The 17,251-nt window shown below is 38.2% G+C and overlaps 1 protein-coding gene across 1 annotated transcript; it reads left to right on the plus strand.

Annotated features, from left to right (window-relative positions):
* The first annotated feature begins 10,457 nt into the window (after positions 1-10,457).
* On the plus strand, positions 10,458-17,233 carry LOC124644511 (cholesterol 7-desaturase nvd). Its single transcript, XM_047183938.1, has 8 exons — positions 10,458-10,756; positions 11,111-11,294; positions 11,691-11,876; positions 12,510-12,682; positions 13,328-13,433; positions 13,840-13,961; positions 14,704-14,874; positions 15,913-17,233. The coding sequence occupies exons 1-8, from the start codon at positions 10,499-10,501 to the stop codon at positions 16,075-16,077; spliced, it is 1,365 nt and encodes a 454-aa protein (XP_047039894.1). The 5' UTR covers positions 10,458-10,498; the 3' UTR covers positions 16,078-17,233.
* The last annotated feature ends 18 nt before the right edge of the window (positions 17,234-17,251 follow it).

Genomic DNA, 17,251 nt, shown 5'->3' on the forward strand with positions numbered 1-17,251 from the left:
AACTTAGAAAAGTTGCATTGGTACTTGCCTGACCTGGGATCGAACCCGAGCCCTCACACTTGAGAGGTTGGTCCTTTACCCACTAGGCCACCACGACTTTTTTTTTCTCGTTCCGTCATCTCACAAGTAACAAGCAAAATCATCTACTGCCCGTACTAGTGAAAGAACTTTTCAAATCCCTTCAGTAGTTTCGGGTACGTCTTTCAGGGTACAAACATACAAAAAATGATTCCTTTTCCATAATAATGTTGGTGTTGATTTACTGTCAAAGTAATTTATTCAATTTAAATGTTATGAATAGTTAAATAAGCCAAGTCTGATAAAAGTAATAGAAGGATAATATTTTTTATAGCAGTTTATTATAATATACTTTTACCATTTTTCCTACTGTTTTAACCAAATCCCGGAAATGTTGATATCATTTGCCTATCTACAACTATGTTGGGGTCTTTTTCCAGTCTCATTGGATGTAGCTGAGTACCAGTGCTTTACAAGGAGCGACTGCCTGTCTGAACTCCTCAACCCAGTTACCCGGCCAACCCAATACCCCTTGGTAACACTGATTGACAGACTTAATGGCTTCTAAGTACCCGTAACGACTGCCAAAGATGTTCAAATGACAACCGGGACCTACAGTTTAACATGCCTTCCTAAACACGGTATTTGGTGTCGAATAGAATAGAATAGAATAGAATAATAGTTTATTTGCAACGGAATGTAGGTACAATATAAATACAGATGTTACAAAAATGCAATTGGCGATCCTTGTACATTCTACCTTAACTTAGGCATGCAAAAATAGAATCATTGATTAATTACAATAGGTTAACTACGTTAGTACATTAGGTTAATTACAATATTAAAATTGGATATTATGAAAGGTCTATTTTATCATTTATAAATTCAGAGATGGAATAATAACATTTATTTAATAAGTAGGAAGTTAACTTTTTTTTAAATATTGACATGGGTTCATTTTTAATGCTATCTGGTATTTTGTTAAATATAATCGGGCACATTCCTAAAACACTTTTCTTATACAAAGCTGTCTTATGCTCATTAACACACAAGTTGTTGGTATATTGCCTTCTTAGTGGCCTTTTCCTATTTTCTGACAATTTAGTAAAAAGTTTCATATTTGATTTTACAAAGACAGCTATTTCGAAAATGTACAGTGATGGAAGTGTTAGTAAGTTTAGGGACTTAAATGCAGGCACACAGCTGTCTGTTACTTTCATGTTACACATAGCTCTTATGCACCTTTTTTGGGCTTTGAATACCTGTTCTCTCAGACTACAATTTCCCCAAAATATTATTCCGAATCTGAGTATTGATGCCACCAAACCATGATAAGCAACAAGTCTGGTAGCCATATTAACTTTTTTTGATAGATTGAGAAGCACATAAGCCGCTGTACTTAATTTTTTGCAAATCTCTTCTGCCTGTGGCTTCCAAGTAAGCTGGCTATCTATCATAATACCTAAGAATTTTGCAACTTGTACTTGGTCTACTTTTTGTCCATTGTAATTTAAATCTAAAGATTGCGGAGGTACTCGCTGGTAGAAATGTATAACATTAGTCTTAGGTATATTAATCATCAAATTATTTTGGTCGAGCCATTTTATAATGTTAGTTAAGGTATTATTTATGTCATGTTCATAATCTTTAGGGTCAGTGCATTTAATCAAGGCAGTGCTATCATCAGCGAATAAAACCATAGGGTGATTTATATGATGCAGCAAGTCATTAATATAAATTAAAAATAGTAAAGGGCCTAACACACTGCCCTGTGGCACGCCATACCTAACAAATCTATGTTCAGATAAATATTTTTTTTCTCGTTTTGTTTTGACACATACTTTAGAAATTTCGGTAAACTGTTTTCGGTTGTTAAGATACGACTTTAAAAGGTTAAGCATATTTCCTCTGATGCCTATAATGCTTAGCTTCCTAAGCAGTGTTTCGTGGTCGACACAGTCGAAAGCTCTTGTCATATCAGTTAGAATTGCACAAACTGGAACCTTATTATCAACATTTCTCATAATTATATTTAATAGATCATAAACAGCCGCATTTATGCCCTTGCCTTTTCTGAATCCCTTTTGTTGTGCACTAAGAATATCATATTTAGATAGGAAATTATTTATCGCGTCATAAAGGATTTTTTCTATTATTTTAGAAAAAATTGTTATTAAAGCGATTGGCCTATAATTTGCCATATCTTCTTTAGCATTTTTTTTGAAGAGTGGTTTGACTATAACTGTTTTAAGGTTATTTGGAAATACTCCAGAACTGATATACTTAGAAAGTTTATACAAACTTAGAGCAGTTGCATGCCTAACCAGGAGTCAAACCCACGCACTCATACTGGAGAGGTTGGTTCTTTAACCACTAGGCCACCACGACACTACCACTTACTATTAAAAGTTATTAATGTACTTTTGAGAAAGATAAGTATTTGTCAGACTATCCCACCATTAGCCTACATTACATAAACAATGCGTTCTAGGCTGTAAAAACTGTAAAAAAAATACTATCGAATATAAATGACAATAAGGTCTAAGGATGTATGCAGTAGCGAGCCTCACTTGGCTGAATGCGCACGCGTCCTGTCCCCATTTCTGTTTTGTATAAGTTTGCGCGCTTTTTTGACAACAATGACGTTTTGACATTTGACAGGTGAGTTTTTTTTTAAAGATTGTATTATTAATTTATAAATTGTTAGGCATGGTTTATAAAACATCATATTGCAATAAGATAATGATAATTATGCCGTAATTATTCGGTATGGATACAAAACATAATAAGAACCTACAATAAAATAACTAATTATCTGAATATTAATTATATCTATATATAAGTATGTTTTCTATTTACGGAAATATTTTGCATACTCGAAAATATTCTATACTAGCTTCCGCCGCGGTTTCACCCGCGTCCCGAGATAACTACTTCCCGTAGCCGGATGGTGACAAAAACTATCCTACGTCTTTCTCCCGGGTCTAAGCTACCTCCCCTCGTTTCATGATAGCGTGACCAAGAGACATAGGGATTCATTTTAATAGGTATAAAAGACAAGGCCCACAAAAACTGTAAATAAAAACTCTATCGAATATAAATGACAATAAAGTTTAAGGATGTATGCAGTAGCGCGCCTCGCGTGGCTGAATGCGCACGCGTCCTGTCCTATTTTTATAAGCTTATTATTCCGTCTACGTTCGCGCGCTTTTTTGACAACATGACGTTTTAACATTTGACAGGTGAGTTTTTTTTTGAAAGTTTTATAAGAGGTACATACTGCTTTGCAGTTAAAAGCTGACAGTTTTCAAGGGAAAATAGCGTTGCTTGTATTATTTGTAGCATTTGTCAACTGCACAAAAAAACGGTCGGGGAATAATAGGCCTTCTGACCCATGTACACCGGTAATATGAACGTCAGTTTTCACAAAATAAAGACTCCTTTTTGAAAATTGAACGTGAAAATAAATAGTAAGATCCGACCGTTTTTGGCAGAGCTGAGAGTCCTGTCAGTCATCAACTACATAAAACTAAGGTGCATGTTTTCCGTGAACTTGAGCCTAATTGGATACAAAAGTCATATGTATTATAGAGTGGACTTAAAGTACCTAATTACGTATTTATATGTATTTTATTTGTAAGTAATTGTTTTCTATTTATGGAAATATTTTGCCTGTTCCGATATTTTCTAAATCAGCAAATTTAGCGCAAAATATAGATCAACATGGGCTTTCTTTCACACTATGTAAATAGGTAGTTTTTGCTCGCGGTGTCACTCACATTTACTGATAGAACTAATAAACACACCCGGATAAAAGCCTATGTAATTATGATATAGGTAAATAGTTAAAACTATGTGCCTATTACATTTTATAAAGCTTAAGAGTTTGTTTGTTTTCATTCGCTAATCTAAGGAAATTCTTTCAGTGTTAGATAGCATATTTATCGAAGAAGGCTATAGGCTTTTTAGGGTTCCGTACCCAAAGGGTTCCGCCAGAGAACCAAGGTCATCGACATAGCCCACCGAATCAGCAAGCTGAAGTGGCAGTGGGCTGGCCATATTAGCCGAAGAACCGATAACCGTTGGGGTTAACGAGTTCTAGAGTGGAGACTACGCCTCGGCAAACGTAGTGTAGGACGTCCTCAGGCACGGTGGAGTCATGACTTGCGCAAGACGGCTGGCAGGAGCTGGATGCGAGAAGCCGAAAATCGATCTCAGTGGCGTGCACTTGGAGAGGCCTATGTCCAGCAGTGGACTGCGATAGGCTGATGATGACCCAAAGGGTAAAACGGGACCCTATTGTTTTCGCTCATCTGTCCGTCCGTCCGTCTGTCCGGCCGTCTGTCTGTCACCAGGCTGTATATCATGACCCGTGATAGAGAGCTGAAATTTTCACAGATGATGTATTTTTTCGTGTGCGCGTGCGGAGAACTTCATACGGTACTCGGGTGAAGCCGCTGGCGGAAACTAGTAAGCTACATTATACGTAGATACTATAACAACATACTTTAGCGTAATAGCCTTTCTTATCTTGCTTATGTATTGATTTAATACCAAAATGTCACAACAGCTCACGATTCATAGAGATAACTTATTCAAGTAGGTACCTAGTATCATCATCCGTCGAGCCTTTTCCCAACTATTTTGGGGTCGGCTTCCAGTCTAACCGGATTCAGCTGAGTACTAGCGTTTTACAAGAAGCGACTGCCTATCTGACCCCCTCAACCCAGTTACACGGACAACGCAATACAACTAGACTAAGGTACCTAAGACTGGTTGTCTGACTTACTGGCTTCTGGCTACTAGTAACGACTGCCAAAGAAAGATGTTTAAATGACAGCCATGACCTACAGTTTCTCGTGTCGTATTTATGGAAACTTGAAAATACGACGTCACAAACACAAAATGGAAAGTCGCTGTCAGTTGCCATGTTCATTTTGCCACCTCCAAAGCATTTCTTCAAAAGCTTCTCGGTAACATTGGCACGAAAATAATATTCACAACAAATAGAAGTTATTGCGCGATAACTGTACAAAGCAGTCCGTAGTCTGGAAGTTGGTGATTGATTCACCCGTGCATCGGAGAGCACGTAAATGTCGGTCCCGAGCCTGATCTCTTTCCGGTGGTGTCGGATTATGAGAGTTAAGGAATAGGGAGTGCACCTGTGTCCAAGCAAATGCTCGAGCATTATAATATGTCCTGCGCAGTTGCCTGATCTCCTTAAATGAGAACAGCCGCCGTGGCCGAAATCGGCCGTGGACGCCATTACAGGATACCTAAATAAAAAAATATTTGTTGAGGACAAATTAATATAGCTAGTTTTTCCTATTTCCTTGGTTTCAGGCATTAATTTGTTAAATACTACTAATAATGATAAAGATAACAAAAAGATAAAAGTTTCCCAAACCAGATAAAATGGCTTATGTCCTTTTTCAGGCATGCTATTTGTAAACCTATAATTAAAATCAGTTCAGTAGTTTTGGCATGAAGTTCGACGGGGTCACCTTCACTTTAAAAATATATAAAAATAATTACTTATTGCGTAAGGTAAATATTAAGGAATAATTTCCGACAGCGATGTCACCCGTTTCCTGTCGGAACTACTTCCGGCACGAGGGTAAAAAGTAGCCTATCTTACATCATCCTCCTGCCCTTATCCAAATTTTATTTGGGGTCGGCGCAGCATGTTTTCTTCTTCCATACCTACTCTTCAATCTGCCGTCGTCTTACAAGTAACATTCTTTCTTACCATATCAACTTTCACACAATCCATCCATCGTTTCTCGGTCGTCCCCTTCCACTATTCGAAAGAGATACCGCGGCCCTGGTACATAAAAGGCCTATGACGGAACACGACGGTTTTTAGTCAGTAAGAGTCTGACACTCCCTCACCGCTGCTAACCCACAGTGGGAGGGGTCATTTGATGATTTTTGACGTCGGTAAAAAAAAAAATAAAGGCCTAGTGGGTAAAGAACCAACCTCTCTAGTAAGCGTGTGAGTTAATTCCAGGTCAGGCAAGTACCAATGCAAAGTTTCTAAGTCTTACCTAGGACACTAGCGACTGTGTTTCGGAGGGCACGATAAACTGCAGGTACCGGGTGTGATTGAACATTTTTGTTAGTCGTTACGGGTAGTCAGAAGCCAGTCAGTCTGACCATGAGCTATTGGGTTGCACGGGTAATTGGATTGGGGAAGTCAGATAAGCAGTCGCTCCTTGTAAACCACTGGTACTCAGCTGCAATCGATTAGACCGATTCGATGGAATCGGACTCCCACATAGTTGCGAAGAGGCTCGGTAGATAATAAGAAGTCAGTTGAATATTTTTTTATAGTAAACAGTTCTATCAAAATTGTTAACCTTTAAGTAGTTAAGTGCACACATAAGTTTAGCTTAGGTATTCTAAAACCAGCCTATGTTAGAACCTGTCAAATTGACCTATATATTGAGTTGTCAAGTCACATCGCTGACACAGCAAGGCCGGTACACTAATCCACACTAGTTTGTCATTCGATACTACACGAGTCTGTAAAATTAATGATTAAGTATTAATTATTCACTTCCTTTAACAAAATTGTGTGTGGTTGAATATTGTTGATATGCGTACTATAGTTCGGCCATTCAGAGAATGCGTTCCTGACACGTCGCGATTGAACTGACGACGTAACTTTGCAATGGCGTTGCAGTTACGATAAAAATATTTTTGCTGGTTGTTTACCGTTTTAACAATTGAGGAGCATTAAAACAACATTATTATATCAATAATCAATGAATGTAGTTACGTCGTCAGTTCAATCGCGACGTGTCAGGAACGCATTCTCTGAATGGCCGAACTATAATCCCTACTAATATTATAAATGCGAAAGTAACTCTGTCTGTCTGTTACGCCCTCACGTATAAACCACTGAAATGATTTTAATAAAATTTGGTACAGAGTTAGAGTTGACCTTGAGAAAGAACATAGGATAGTTTTTATCCCGGAGTTTTGAAGAATTCTCTTGGAAACGGGATATAACCGAACTCTACGCGGGCGAAGCCGCGGGCGGAAACTAGTATTACTTATAGGAAAGATTTTATTATTTGTTTGTTTGTATCGAATAGGCTCCGTATATACTGAATTGATGTAAATAATTCTTTCACTGTAAGGAAGCTACACTCAATGTTCTGAACATGGGCTATTTTTTTATCTCCAGAATTATTATATTAACGTATAATAATATATTATACCTAATATTTATCTTGTACTAGCCGTTTTCCCGCGGTTTCACCCGCGTCCCGTGGTAACTACTGCCCGCACCGGGATAAAATATAGCCTATGTTTCTCGCGGATAATGTAGCTTTCGAATGGTGAAAGAATTTTTAAAAACTGTCCAGGGGCCCGATTCTCCTAAGTTAATATTGTCAAAATCGAATAGAAATTGAATCGCAATATGATCGCAATAGCAGTTTTAACTATATCGGGCATTCTGCTACTAATATAAGACCAATCGTATTCCAACGACATTCGATTGGTTTACGATTGGTCTGCCATTTTGGTGAATTTGGTCTATACGGTAGTTTGCTCTACAATCATATTGCAATCGTTAATCATTTGCAGACAAAATGATTCATTATTGAATGACAGAAAAGGATAAAAACGTTTATTTCAAAGAAACAATAGCGGAATGCCACATACGCTTCAATCGTAATCGAGTCGGGATTGGATCGCAGTCGAATCGAGTCGAGCGTGAATCGTATGTCGCTTAAGTAAAATTAGGAGAATCGGGCCCCAGTAGTTTTTGAGCCTATTCATTACAACCAAACAAACAAACAAAGTTTTCCTCTTTATAATATTAGTATAGGTAGATGTCTCTACCCGACCACGGGACTAAAGAGTCCCGGCCAACATGCTGAAACCCTTTTGAGACAACTTTAATGAAATGGTGATTACTAAAATCGTAATATTAAAATGCGATTTTCTTGTTTGTTCTACGAACCTATCTGAATCTATAAAATTTTACCGATCGAACATAAACCTTCCAATATTGTGCTAAGGTTGTGTATATTAATTGTATTATATAAATAAGTTTATTTTTAGGTCATGTAAATATGTACATAGAATTAATTATTAAATAGATACAAGAGTTCTCATTGAAAATGGCCCCATAAAACGTGCAGTATGCTAAGGTTGAAAACCTATTGAAGATATTTGACTGCTTGAGATAGGTTGATGTAGTTGAAGTCGTGGTGGCCTAGTGAGTAAAGAACCACCTCTCAAGTATGAGGGCGCGGGTTCGATTCCAGGTCAGGCAAGTACCAATGCAACTTTTCTAAGTTTGTATGTACTTTCTAAGTTTATCTTAGACACTGTTAGACTGTGTTTCGGATGGCACGTTAAACTGTAGGTCCCGGCTGTCATTGAACATCCTTGACAGTCGTTACGGGTAGTCAGAAGCCAGTAAGTCTGACGCCAGTCTAGCCAAGGGGTATCGGGTTGCCCGGGTAACTGGGTTGAGGAGGTCAGATAGGCAGTCGCTCCTTGTAGCACACTGGTACTCAGCTACATCCGGTCAGACAGGAGGCCGACCCCAACATAGTTGGGAAAAGGCTCGGAGGATGATGAAGATGATGATTAATAATATTGATATTCTTGGAAAAAGTCCTTGTCTGACGGAGGTAAAAATCAGTTTTATATATTATAATATTATTTTTTATATACAGATCTTTATTTACATTACTGTAACCATAGCATTCTTGAAAAGCAACTCAGATTAACAATAGCCGTGCGTGCATAGATCTGTAACGTTATCAATAGAAAAAATCACATTTATTACGGTTAATTATTAAGAGGACGAATTGGAATTTTTGGCGCCAAGGATCTCAATTTTTCTCAGTAAATACAAAACGAATCAAAATACAACTTGGTTACCTGAAAGTTCATGATATAAACCTTATTTTGTTAGACGTCAAAAAACATGATTAGGTAACTTTTATAACAGAGAAAAATATATTTATTTTTATTTATTTATTATACTTTTTGCACACATTTTACAAAAAAAAACAATGTACAAAGGCGGACTTAACGCCTTAGGCGTTCTCTACCAGTCAACCTTTAGGTGGAGGAGAAATTTCATGGCAGGTGCACTAAATATGTATATAAGACAAATCGAAAATATATAAACGTACATAGACTTATTATACATACACATATATATATATATATATAATATTAAATAAACTTTATCAAACATACCTCTTTTTAAAAAGAGATTCACATATTATGGGCAAACGGGACCGATTTAAGCCTCTTAACTTTTTTAGTAGTTGAGTATATACATACTCTTTAAAATTGTTGAAGGAATTTTTATCAAATTATCATTTCTAAATAATAAAATTACTAAACCATTTTGTCGCTTACGACTTTTAGTTATAAGCTAGCGCGCGTATTGTTATCCTCGCCCCGCTCAGACGCTCCGACCCCTTTTGGCGCCTTAGATGCGCGTGCCGGTTATGGAATTATTGTTGGCCAATTCGTCACCTTAACCCTTAAATGCATGATGATGTATATATACATCGGTGTTTTCGTCCTTAAATAATTTCAAAACGGTAACTCAAATACAGTATTTTTTACTTTTAATAGGTGTTAAAAATATTTATCTTAGTTTTTTAATTCAAGCTTTCACAATATGACAGTTCACTTTCACATTGTGAAAGAAATTCACACACACGAATCGATTACGGTGCAAGATGCCCAATTGTAAGGGCACGACACAATGGTCGTGTACCAAATGTAATGTAGGTACCGTTGTGTCTAAATCAGAGAAACAACTGTTTCAAAGATTTTCATTCACTGCAGTAAGCCTAATTCCATAATTAGGCTATTTCTAATAGCATAGTACTTAGGCTACATTATTATTATTAACTGTAATGCATACTGATGTAGATCTACATCAGTAAGTTTTTTTTTTTTTATAAAAATATACTTTTTGGAAAATAAATATTTTTTTCTTTATTTTTCCCTTTATCTATGTTTAATTACCTACCTGTTTCAATTTATGGTATTTAAAAAGGTAAAATCATGCATTTAAGGGTTAAATGTAATACATTGATTATATTACCTGTTTTTTTTAACAAAAAATGTGTCAGCTAACTTTTCCCCAGTTTTCCGTTTATAGCAATAAGAAATGTCCCTTTCGCCTCGTGCAAAATTGGAAGAAGTAGGTACAAAAGCGATCCTAGCGTACTCCATGGTGGAAATTAACAACAAATCCGGGAACCGTTTTTTTTAGTACTCGTCAAAAGTCCCCATAGAAAAATGCGTGTAGGCACTGAAAACTCGGAAAATAGTAAGCCCGCCCTTTTGCATTTCTTATATATTATGTGCTTTTGCAGGAAAGAATTCCCAGCAATATGTTATAGAAAATAAATAATAACATGACCATTTTCTTTCTTTCCAGAAATCTCAATTTTTCAACCGACCATCACAAATTCACGAAACCAAAATGGCTTCTTACTGCCCAAATGACGTTGACAGCATTTTGAAAAAGGAAGTGACATTTTCGGAATGTCAAAACGCAATGAAAAACAAAGAATTTTTAAGAGATTTCCTGCTATTTAATTTGAATGTAATTTTCAACGTTATAAGAACGATATTTGAGTTTATTTTTGAAAATAGTGGCTGTGTATTATTTTGTGTTTTTGTATCTTTTTTATTGTTCGTTGGTTATAGAAGCTATGTTAATCCTCTTTTGTATAAAAAAGTAAGTAACTAGTGTGTATTATTTTTAATATTACTTATATAGCCAAAGCTACTTATAGTTGTCCTAGTTAAAGATCCGATTCCTGTTCTCAAAAATAATGATTTTAACGCCCAAAAAAAGGAAAATAATAAAGTTTTGAGTAAATACGTTTCAGTTAAGTAACTCCCAAATTATTAATTACAATATTTTACTGCATGTCTGAGTAAATAATGGATTTAGTAATATAAATTAAAATAATTTACGATCATTTTACGCCCTTCAAAATTAAAAAAAAAATTTTAGCTCCTTTACTTACCTATTAATTTTTATAGCCACTTTTATTCAAAAAATAACTTTTTATTTTTAATTTTACAGGAACTAACAGAAATCGGTTTCGAGCACATAGCGAAAGGCCCGGATAGGGACAGGCGGATATCCAGGGCCCAGGCCACCAGACGGATGGGTAACAAAATACCCCCACCGTACCCTAACGGATGGTTTGCAGTGGCAGAGAGTAGGGAACTGAAAGTTGGCGGAGTAACCGCTGTTGATGCTTTAGGTAAGCGCCATCTGTTGTTGAGTAGCGGAAGTTTTTTTATGAAATTGAAATGTTTTCAAGAAAATTTTCGGTATACTGGAGGCTTATGTTATGGATGGTGTAGGTGTTTTATTGACGAAATGTGTATAACTTGAGAGTAGTTATAACGATTAAAATAGATTTATTGTAATGGCACAGATGTAGTCTTCCTGGCCTTCAATGTTCCAAGCTTTTCTGTTTGAATCAATTTATTTGATAAGAAATATCCAGTTACGCCATCTATTGTCGAGTAGCAAAAGTATGTTACTCAAATGATTTAATTTTGCAAATTCTAGAGTTGTTTTACTACTATCCCTTTCCACGTAAGTTAGCAAATGAAACTTGAATACACCTTTTATATAATATTTTGATTTCCAGGTCAAAATCTCTGCGTCTACCGTGGAGAAGACGGCGTTGCCCGCTGTGTTGACGCCTATTGCCCTCATTTGGGGGCAAACCTAGCTGTCGGGGGCAATGTCTGTGGCAACTGCATCGAGTGCCCCTTTCATAAGTGGAGATTTGGAGAAAATGGGGCTTGTGTTAGTGTTCCGGGAGTTGAAAATGGTGAGTATTTTGTACGTAGTAACTTCTTTAAGCTTAATTAAAGAAACATTTAGGTACGCAATATATTTTATATCTCATCTGCCTAGCCTTTTATAAACTATGTAGTACCAGAGTGCTTAACGCATTTACTTAAGCAACTCGGTATTTCTGTAGGACTGGTTGTCAGAGTTTTTAGCCTCTAACTAATGTATCGTAACGACTGCTAAAGATGTTGAAACGACAGCCGGTACCCACCAATTTAACGTGCGTTCCGAAACTCATCATGATAAAATGGTCACCCTACTGATCGACCGCACCAAGTGTTGTTTGACTTAATAATTGATCAACCCGTTGGGCTGATCATGACTCGAAATACGTATACTCCATTTGAGTAGGCATTTACGTATCATTCAATTGAATCATTATTTTAAGTAGCAGTCTACTTCTTTAGGTAATATCTATTTGTGTAAAAAGTCATATCAAGATTGTTATGGTACCTTCAGTTGCCTCCTAAGTGCAAGTGCCTCCTAAAACGGAGTAGGTATATTATACTCCACAAATTTCATTAATAGACTTTCAGTTACATACTTAAAACATAGATATCCAGCAAAATACCTCCCTAAAATATCAAACATTTTCTTTCCTTCCCGCCAGCCCCAAAAGGCGTATCGATAAAGCAATGGTCGACAGTGGAACGTGACGGTGCCATTTGGATCTGGTATGACGCGGAGGACAGACCGCCTCTGTGGAACATAGAGGAGGTGCCTGAGCTGCAGCACTGGGGGTATAGAGGCAGGAACGAGTTTATTGTTAGCGCTCATATACAAGTAAGTGTACTAAATAATATGTTTTAAGAAAATGAAAGTTAGTATGGTAGATTTAGGCATGATTGTTCCTCGTTCACGCAACTTGGAACTTGGCAGTAATAGAAATTATGTACAACCCGTGCCGATGAAGAATGGGATTAGAAATCGCGACAGCTGTATTCAACTCTCGCTCATGTGCTATAGTGTATGAGCGAGAGGTAAATACAGCTGTCGCGATTTCTAATCCCATTCTTTATCGGCACGGGTAGTATCAGAATAATATATTGGCTTATATCCATGTGTAGAAAAAAGTTCCTTAAGGATCAGCTGCCGGGTGCTATTAAATCCGTCATTGTCATTTGCTTAGCCTTCTCCTATGGTCTTTTCGAGCCAATTGTTTCGGTGGTTAGCACGTTCCAGCAGACAAACTCTTCTGCTTTATACTAGCTGTTCCACGCGGTTTCACCCGCGTGGCCGCGTCCCACTGAATCTGCTTCCCGTACCCAGATAAAACATAGCCCATGTTCAGCGTAGATTGTGTAGCGTCCTAAAAGTGAAAGATGAAAAGTGAATCTTTCAAATCGGTTCATTCAGTAAATTAGATATTATTGTAGAATAGGTAAAGATTGTGACTGTACTTAATATTGAGATTATTTTCAATTACAGGAAATACCAGAAAATGGTGCTGATGTAGCACATCTGAATGCGGTTCATTCGCCGTCTTTAGTTTCCAGTTTAGGAGAGAAATATCCACTACTGTATGACTTGATAGGTAAGCCTAATTTAAGAAAATTAATAGTATCTAATAGCTTCACCCTTATCCCGGAGGAACTACTTCCCACATCTGGATAAAAATTGCCTTTGTAAACGCCACAGATAGCCTGCAGCCTTGAAAAGGGATATAAGCTATTTTTTACCCAGTTGCGGGAAGTAGTTCCCTCGGGATAATGTGGATCCATTCTTCTTCCTGCCCTGATCCCAAGTTTTCCATTCCCATTTCTCTGTGTTACTCGTCATACTAACATCCTTCTTATTTTTGTTCTGGGTCAGGCAATCAATTCATCTTTTCCTCTGTCTACCAACACGAGAAACAGTTAATATAAATACATATTTAAGAACAATATCATATACATATACATTATTAACAAGATTGTAATAATTCTATACTTAATTTCCAGGTTGTCACGTATGGTCAGCGAGCTGGACGAAGGGCGACGACCACACGGCGCACATGACGCTGACACATGACTACAAAATCATGAAGTGTCATTTATGTCATATAGATGTCAAAGTTACACAGGTAAGATAACATAGATATACCAATACAGTGCAGTTGGCCTAAAATCCTACACTGTCTATTATAAATACACAATGTAGGGTAATAACCACTAGAGACGATCACGGCCTCGTTCGTCTCGTGGTCATCAGCCCCACTTCTGTGCACGAGTTCTCGGGTTCGATACCCGGGTCGGGATGAAATAGATTTGTGGGTTTTAGAAATTTTCATAAAGCAGCCTGGAACCTGAAACTTGGTAATTAACACCCTGGAAATTGATTCTTATTATTACACCCGTGCATTGATCACGTTAATGTCGGTCCTGCTTGTGATCTCTCTCCGGCGGTGTCGGATTGTCGTCCCATCGCGCTATGAGAGTGAAGGAATAGTGAGTGCACCTGTGTCCAAGCAACACCTGCATATGCATAGGTATGTCCAGCGCAACTGGCTGATCTTCTGACAGCCGTTCACAAAATTATATTTGTCTGTTGATTTGTTTACCAAAGATAGAATTTTGACTTACCCCCATACATAGGCAATATAAAATTCCTATCTCTGTAAGCAAAAGAACAGGTAAATAAAATATTGGGAACGGCCCTTACGGAACACCCGCCGTGGGCGACAGTCGTTCTGGATGCCATTTCAACCTTAACCCGTTGTACCAGCGCATCAGCGCAGATCCACGCGAGACAAAATTGATTTTGCATTGTTTTATAATTAGCGGCATACGAGCAGTTGATATTCATTATAAAACCTTCATTTCCAGATAGGTCCCGGCCACGTGCGTCTCTTCATGCAGTCCCCAGTAGGGCCTATCCTAGTCTCCCAGTCGGTGACGCCACTAGCGCCCTCTCTGCAGCGCGTGGTGCATCGCATGTACTCGCCGACACACAACGCGCCTCTAGCAGCGCTGCTTGTCAAGTCTGAGGGGGCTATGGTAATAAGGATTTATTTAGTCATTACTCACTTTATGTAGAACAGCATTGTACTCAAAACACTGGTACTCAGCTACATCCGGTTAGACTGGAAGCCGACCCCAACATAATTTGGTAAGGCTAGGGAGATGATGACTTTATGTAGAATTTCACCCAACGAAGAACGTTTTGGGCATGAACGTGGATGGATATAGTGGAAAAGAACGACCAAAGAAACGATGGATGGATTGTATGAAAGTAGATATGGTAAGCAAGAATATTACTTGTGAGATGACGGCAGATAGAACAGTATGGAAGGAGAAAACATGCTGCGTTGAGCACGAATAAAATTGGGATAAGGGCAGGAGGATGATGATGATGGCCCAATGTTAGTCTCCCAGTCGGTGACGCCACTAGCGCCCTCTCTGCAGCGCGTGGTGCATCGCATGTACTCGCCGACACGCTCCCCTAGCAGCGCTGCTTGTCAAGTCTGAGGGGGCTATGGTAAGCAGGACTTAGTTATTTCTCAAGGCCCGATCCACGCCATAATAATGGCGTCCACGGCCGATTTCGGCCACGGCAGCTATTCTCATTCAAGGAGATCAGCCTTCTTCCTTCACTCTCGTAGTGCGATGGGACGACAATCCGACACCACCGGAGAGAGATCACAAGCAGGACCAAGCTTGTCAAGTCTGAGGGGGCTATGGTAAGGAGGATCTATTTATAGTATTATTGTGATTGTGAAAGTTTGTATGTGTGTTTTGTTAAAAGTATAGGATTAGATTAGAATTCGACACTGGACGTGAATATATCCGCAGTGGGCCACCAGGGCCAACGCCTGCTTGCGGGATTTTCGAAACAGATACATACATAACGGACTTCAGTAAAAACATGATGGGTTTTAAGAGTCTGACACTCCCTCACGCTGCAACCACAGCGGGAGGGGTCACAAAAATAGGCTGTGCATTTATAAACAAATACTATACCTTATTTGAGTCCCTGCATTCAAACTCAAAGCCTTTTATTCTGTATTACTCATAAACTTCTATTTTCTTCCACAGTTCGAACGCGACATCACAATATGGAACAGCAAGCGTTTCGTCTCTGCCCCCGCGTACGTCAAAACGGACAAAACTATACGCGCCTTCAGGAGTTGGTTCTCACAGTTTTATAGTGAACATAGCATATCTTTTAGGGACGCTAATCAAAATACACTGGATTGGTAACTTATCTATTAACTGCGGGTTTCTATAACGTATCTATCTGTTGTTTTGAAAGAAAGAAAATATATCATTGATATTGAGTTTCTTGCCGGCTCTTCTCCATGAGACCAACTCTTTGGAACCGTGAAACTAGTGTGACTTTTCTTAAGAGTGACTGTTGACTTTGCTTAAATATTAATTTTAAAAAGAGAACTAATTTTGATTAGATCTATCTAGATTAGAGATTAAAATATGGACATAATTTATATGAAGCTAATGTCAAAATAACGCTGGATGCAGGTCGCCTCCAACAGGTATCTGTGGTGATCTAAGGGGGAGGCCTATGTTCAGCAGTGGACGTCCGCCGGCTGAGATGATGATGAATGTCAAAATTATAATCTCTAATCGTATACTCGAAATACACCATTACCCACTTTAAACTGAGCTTCAAATTGAGTTAAGCGCCATCTATTGTTGAGTAACGGAAGTTTTTAAAACTAGAATGTTAAAATCAAAAAAGGTATAGAGCGCTTGTAGACGTCCGTTTTTTTCACCGGATAACGGACCGTGAATAAACGGCTATCCTTGTATACATAAGTTTTTTACCGGATGGATGGACTGCCGTCTATATGCGTTAGAACGCAGGTAGACGGCACTCAATTAACAGAAAACAGGCAATACGCCCGGCAGCGTCAACACGCACCAATACACTGGCGTGGATGACCGCCATTTCTTACACCGGACCGGTGTCCGTCGCGCCTAGGGGAAGGGGTGGTGCATCCGGCGTAAATTGTTCGCCGGACCGATGTCCGGTGCATGTACACACATTCATTATAATTCATACACCACCGCGAATCCGGCAAAAAACACGGTCCGTTATCCGGTGAAAAAAACGGACGTCTACAAGCGCTCATAGGTTGGAGTCTGGAGACCAACGTGACTTATTTTTTTTATGAGCGTTTGTTTAATTAAATTAAGTTAAAACCATCTATTCTATTCTATTTATGGATGTTATATTCTTATGCAGAGATTGTGAAACTAATTTTGTGTGTTAAGAATTAAGAACAACTTAATTTATAAATAAAGATATCTATTTGATAAAATAGGATTATTGTTTGTCATAAAAAAAACACGACCGTGATGCCAAATTGTACAATTAATTTTAATAAATAGTTTAGTGACTGCAAACATGTTTTTT

This window comes from Helicoverpa zea, chromosome 30 (genome assembly GCF_022581195.2).
Source record: "Helicoverpa zea isolate HzStark_Cry1AcR chromosome 30, ilHelZeax1.1, whole genome shotgun sequence".
NCBI lineage: Eukaryota > Metazoa > Arthropoda > Insecta > Lepidoptera > Noctuidae > Helicoverpa > Helicoverpa zea.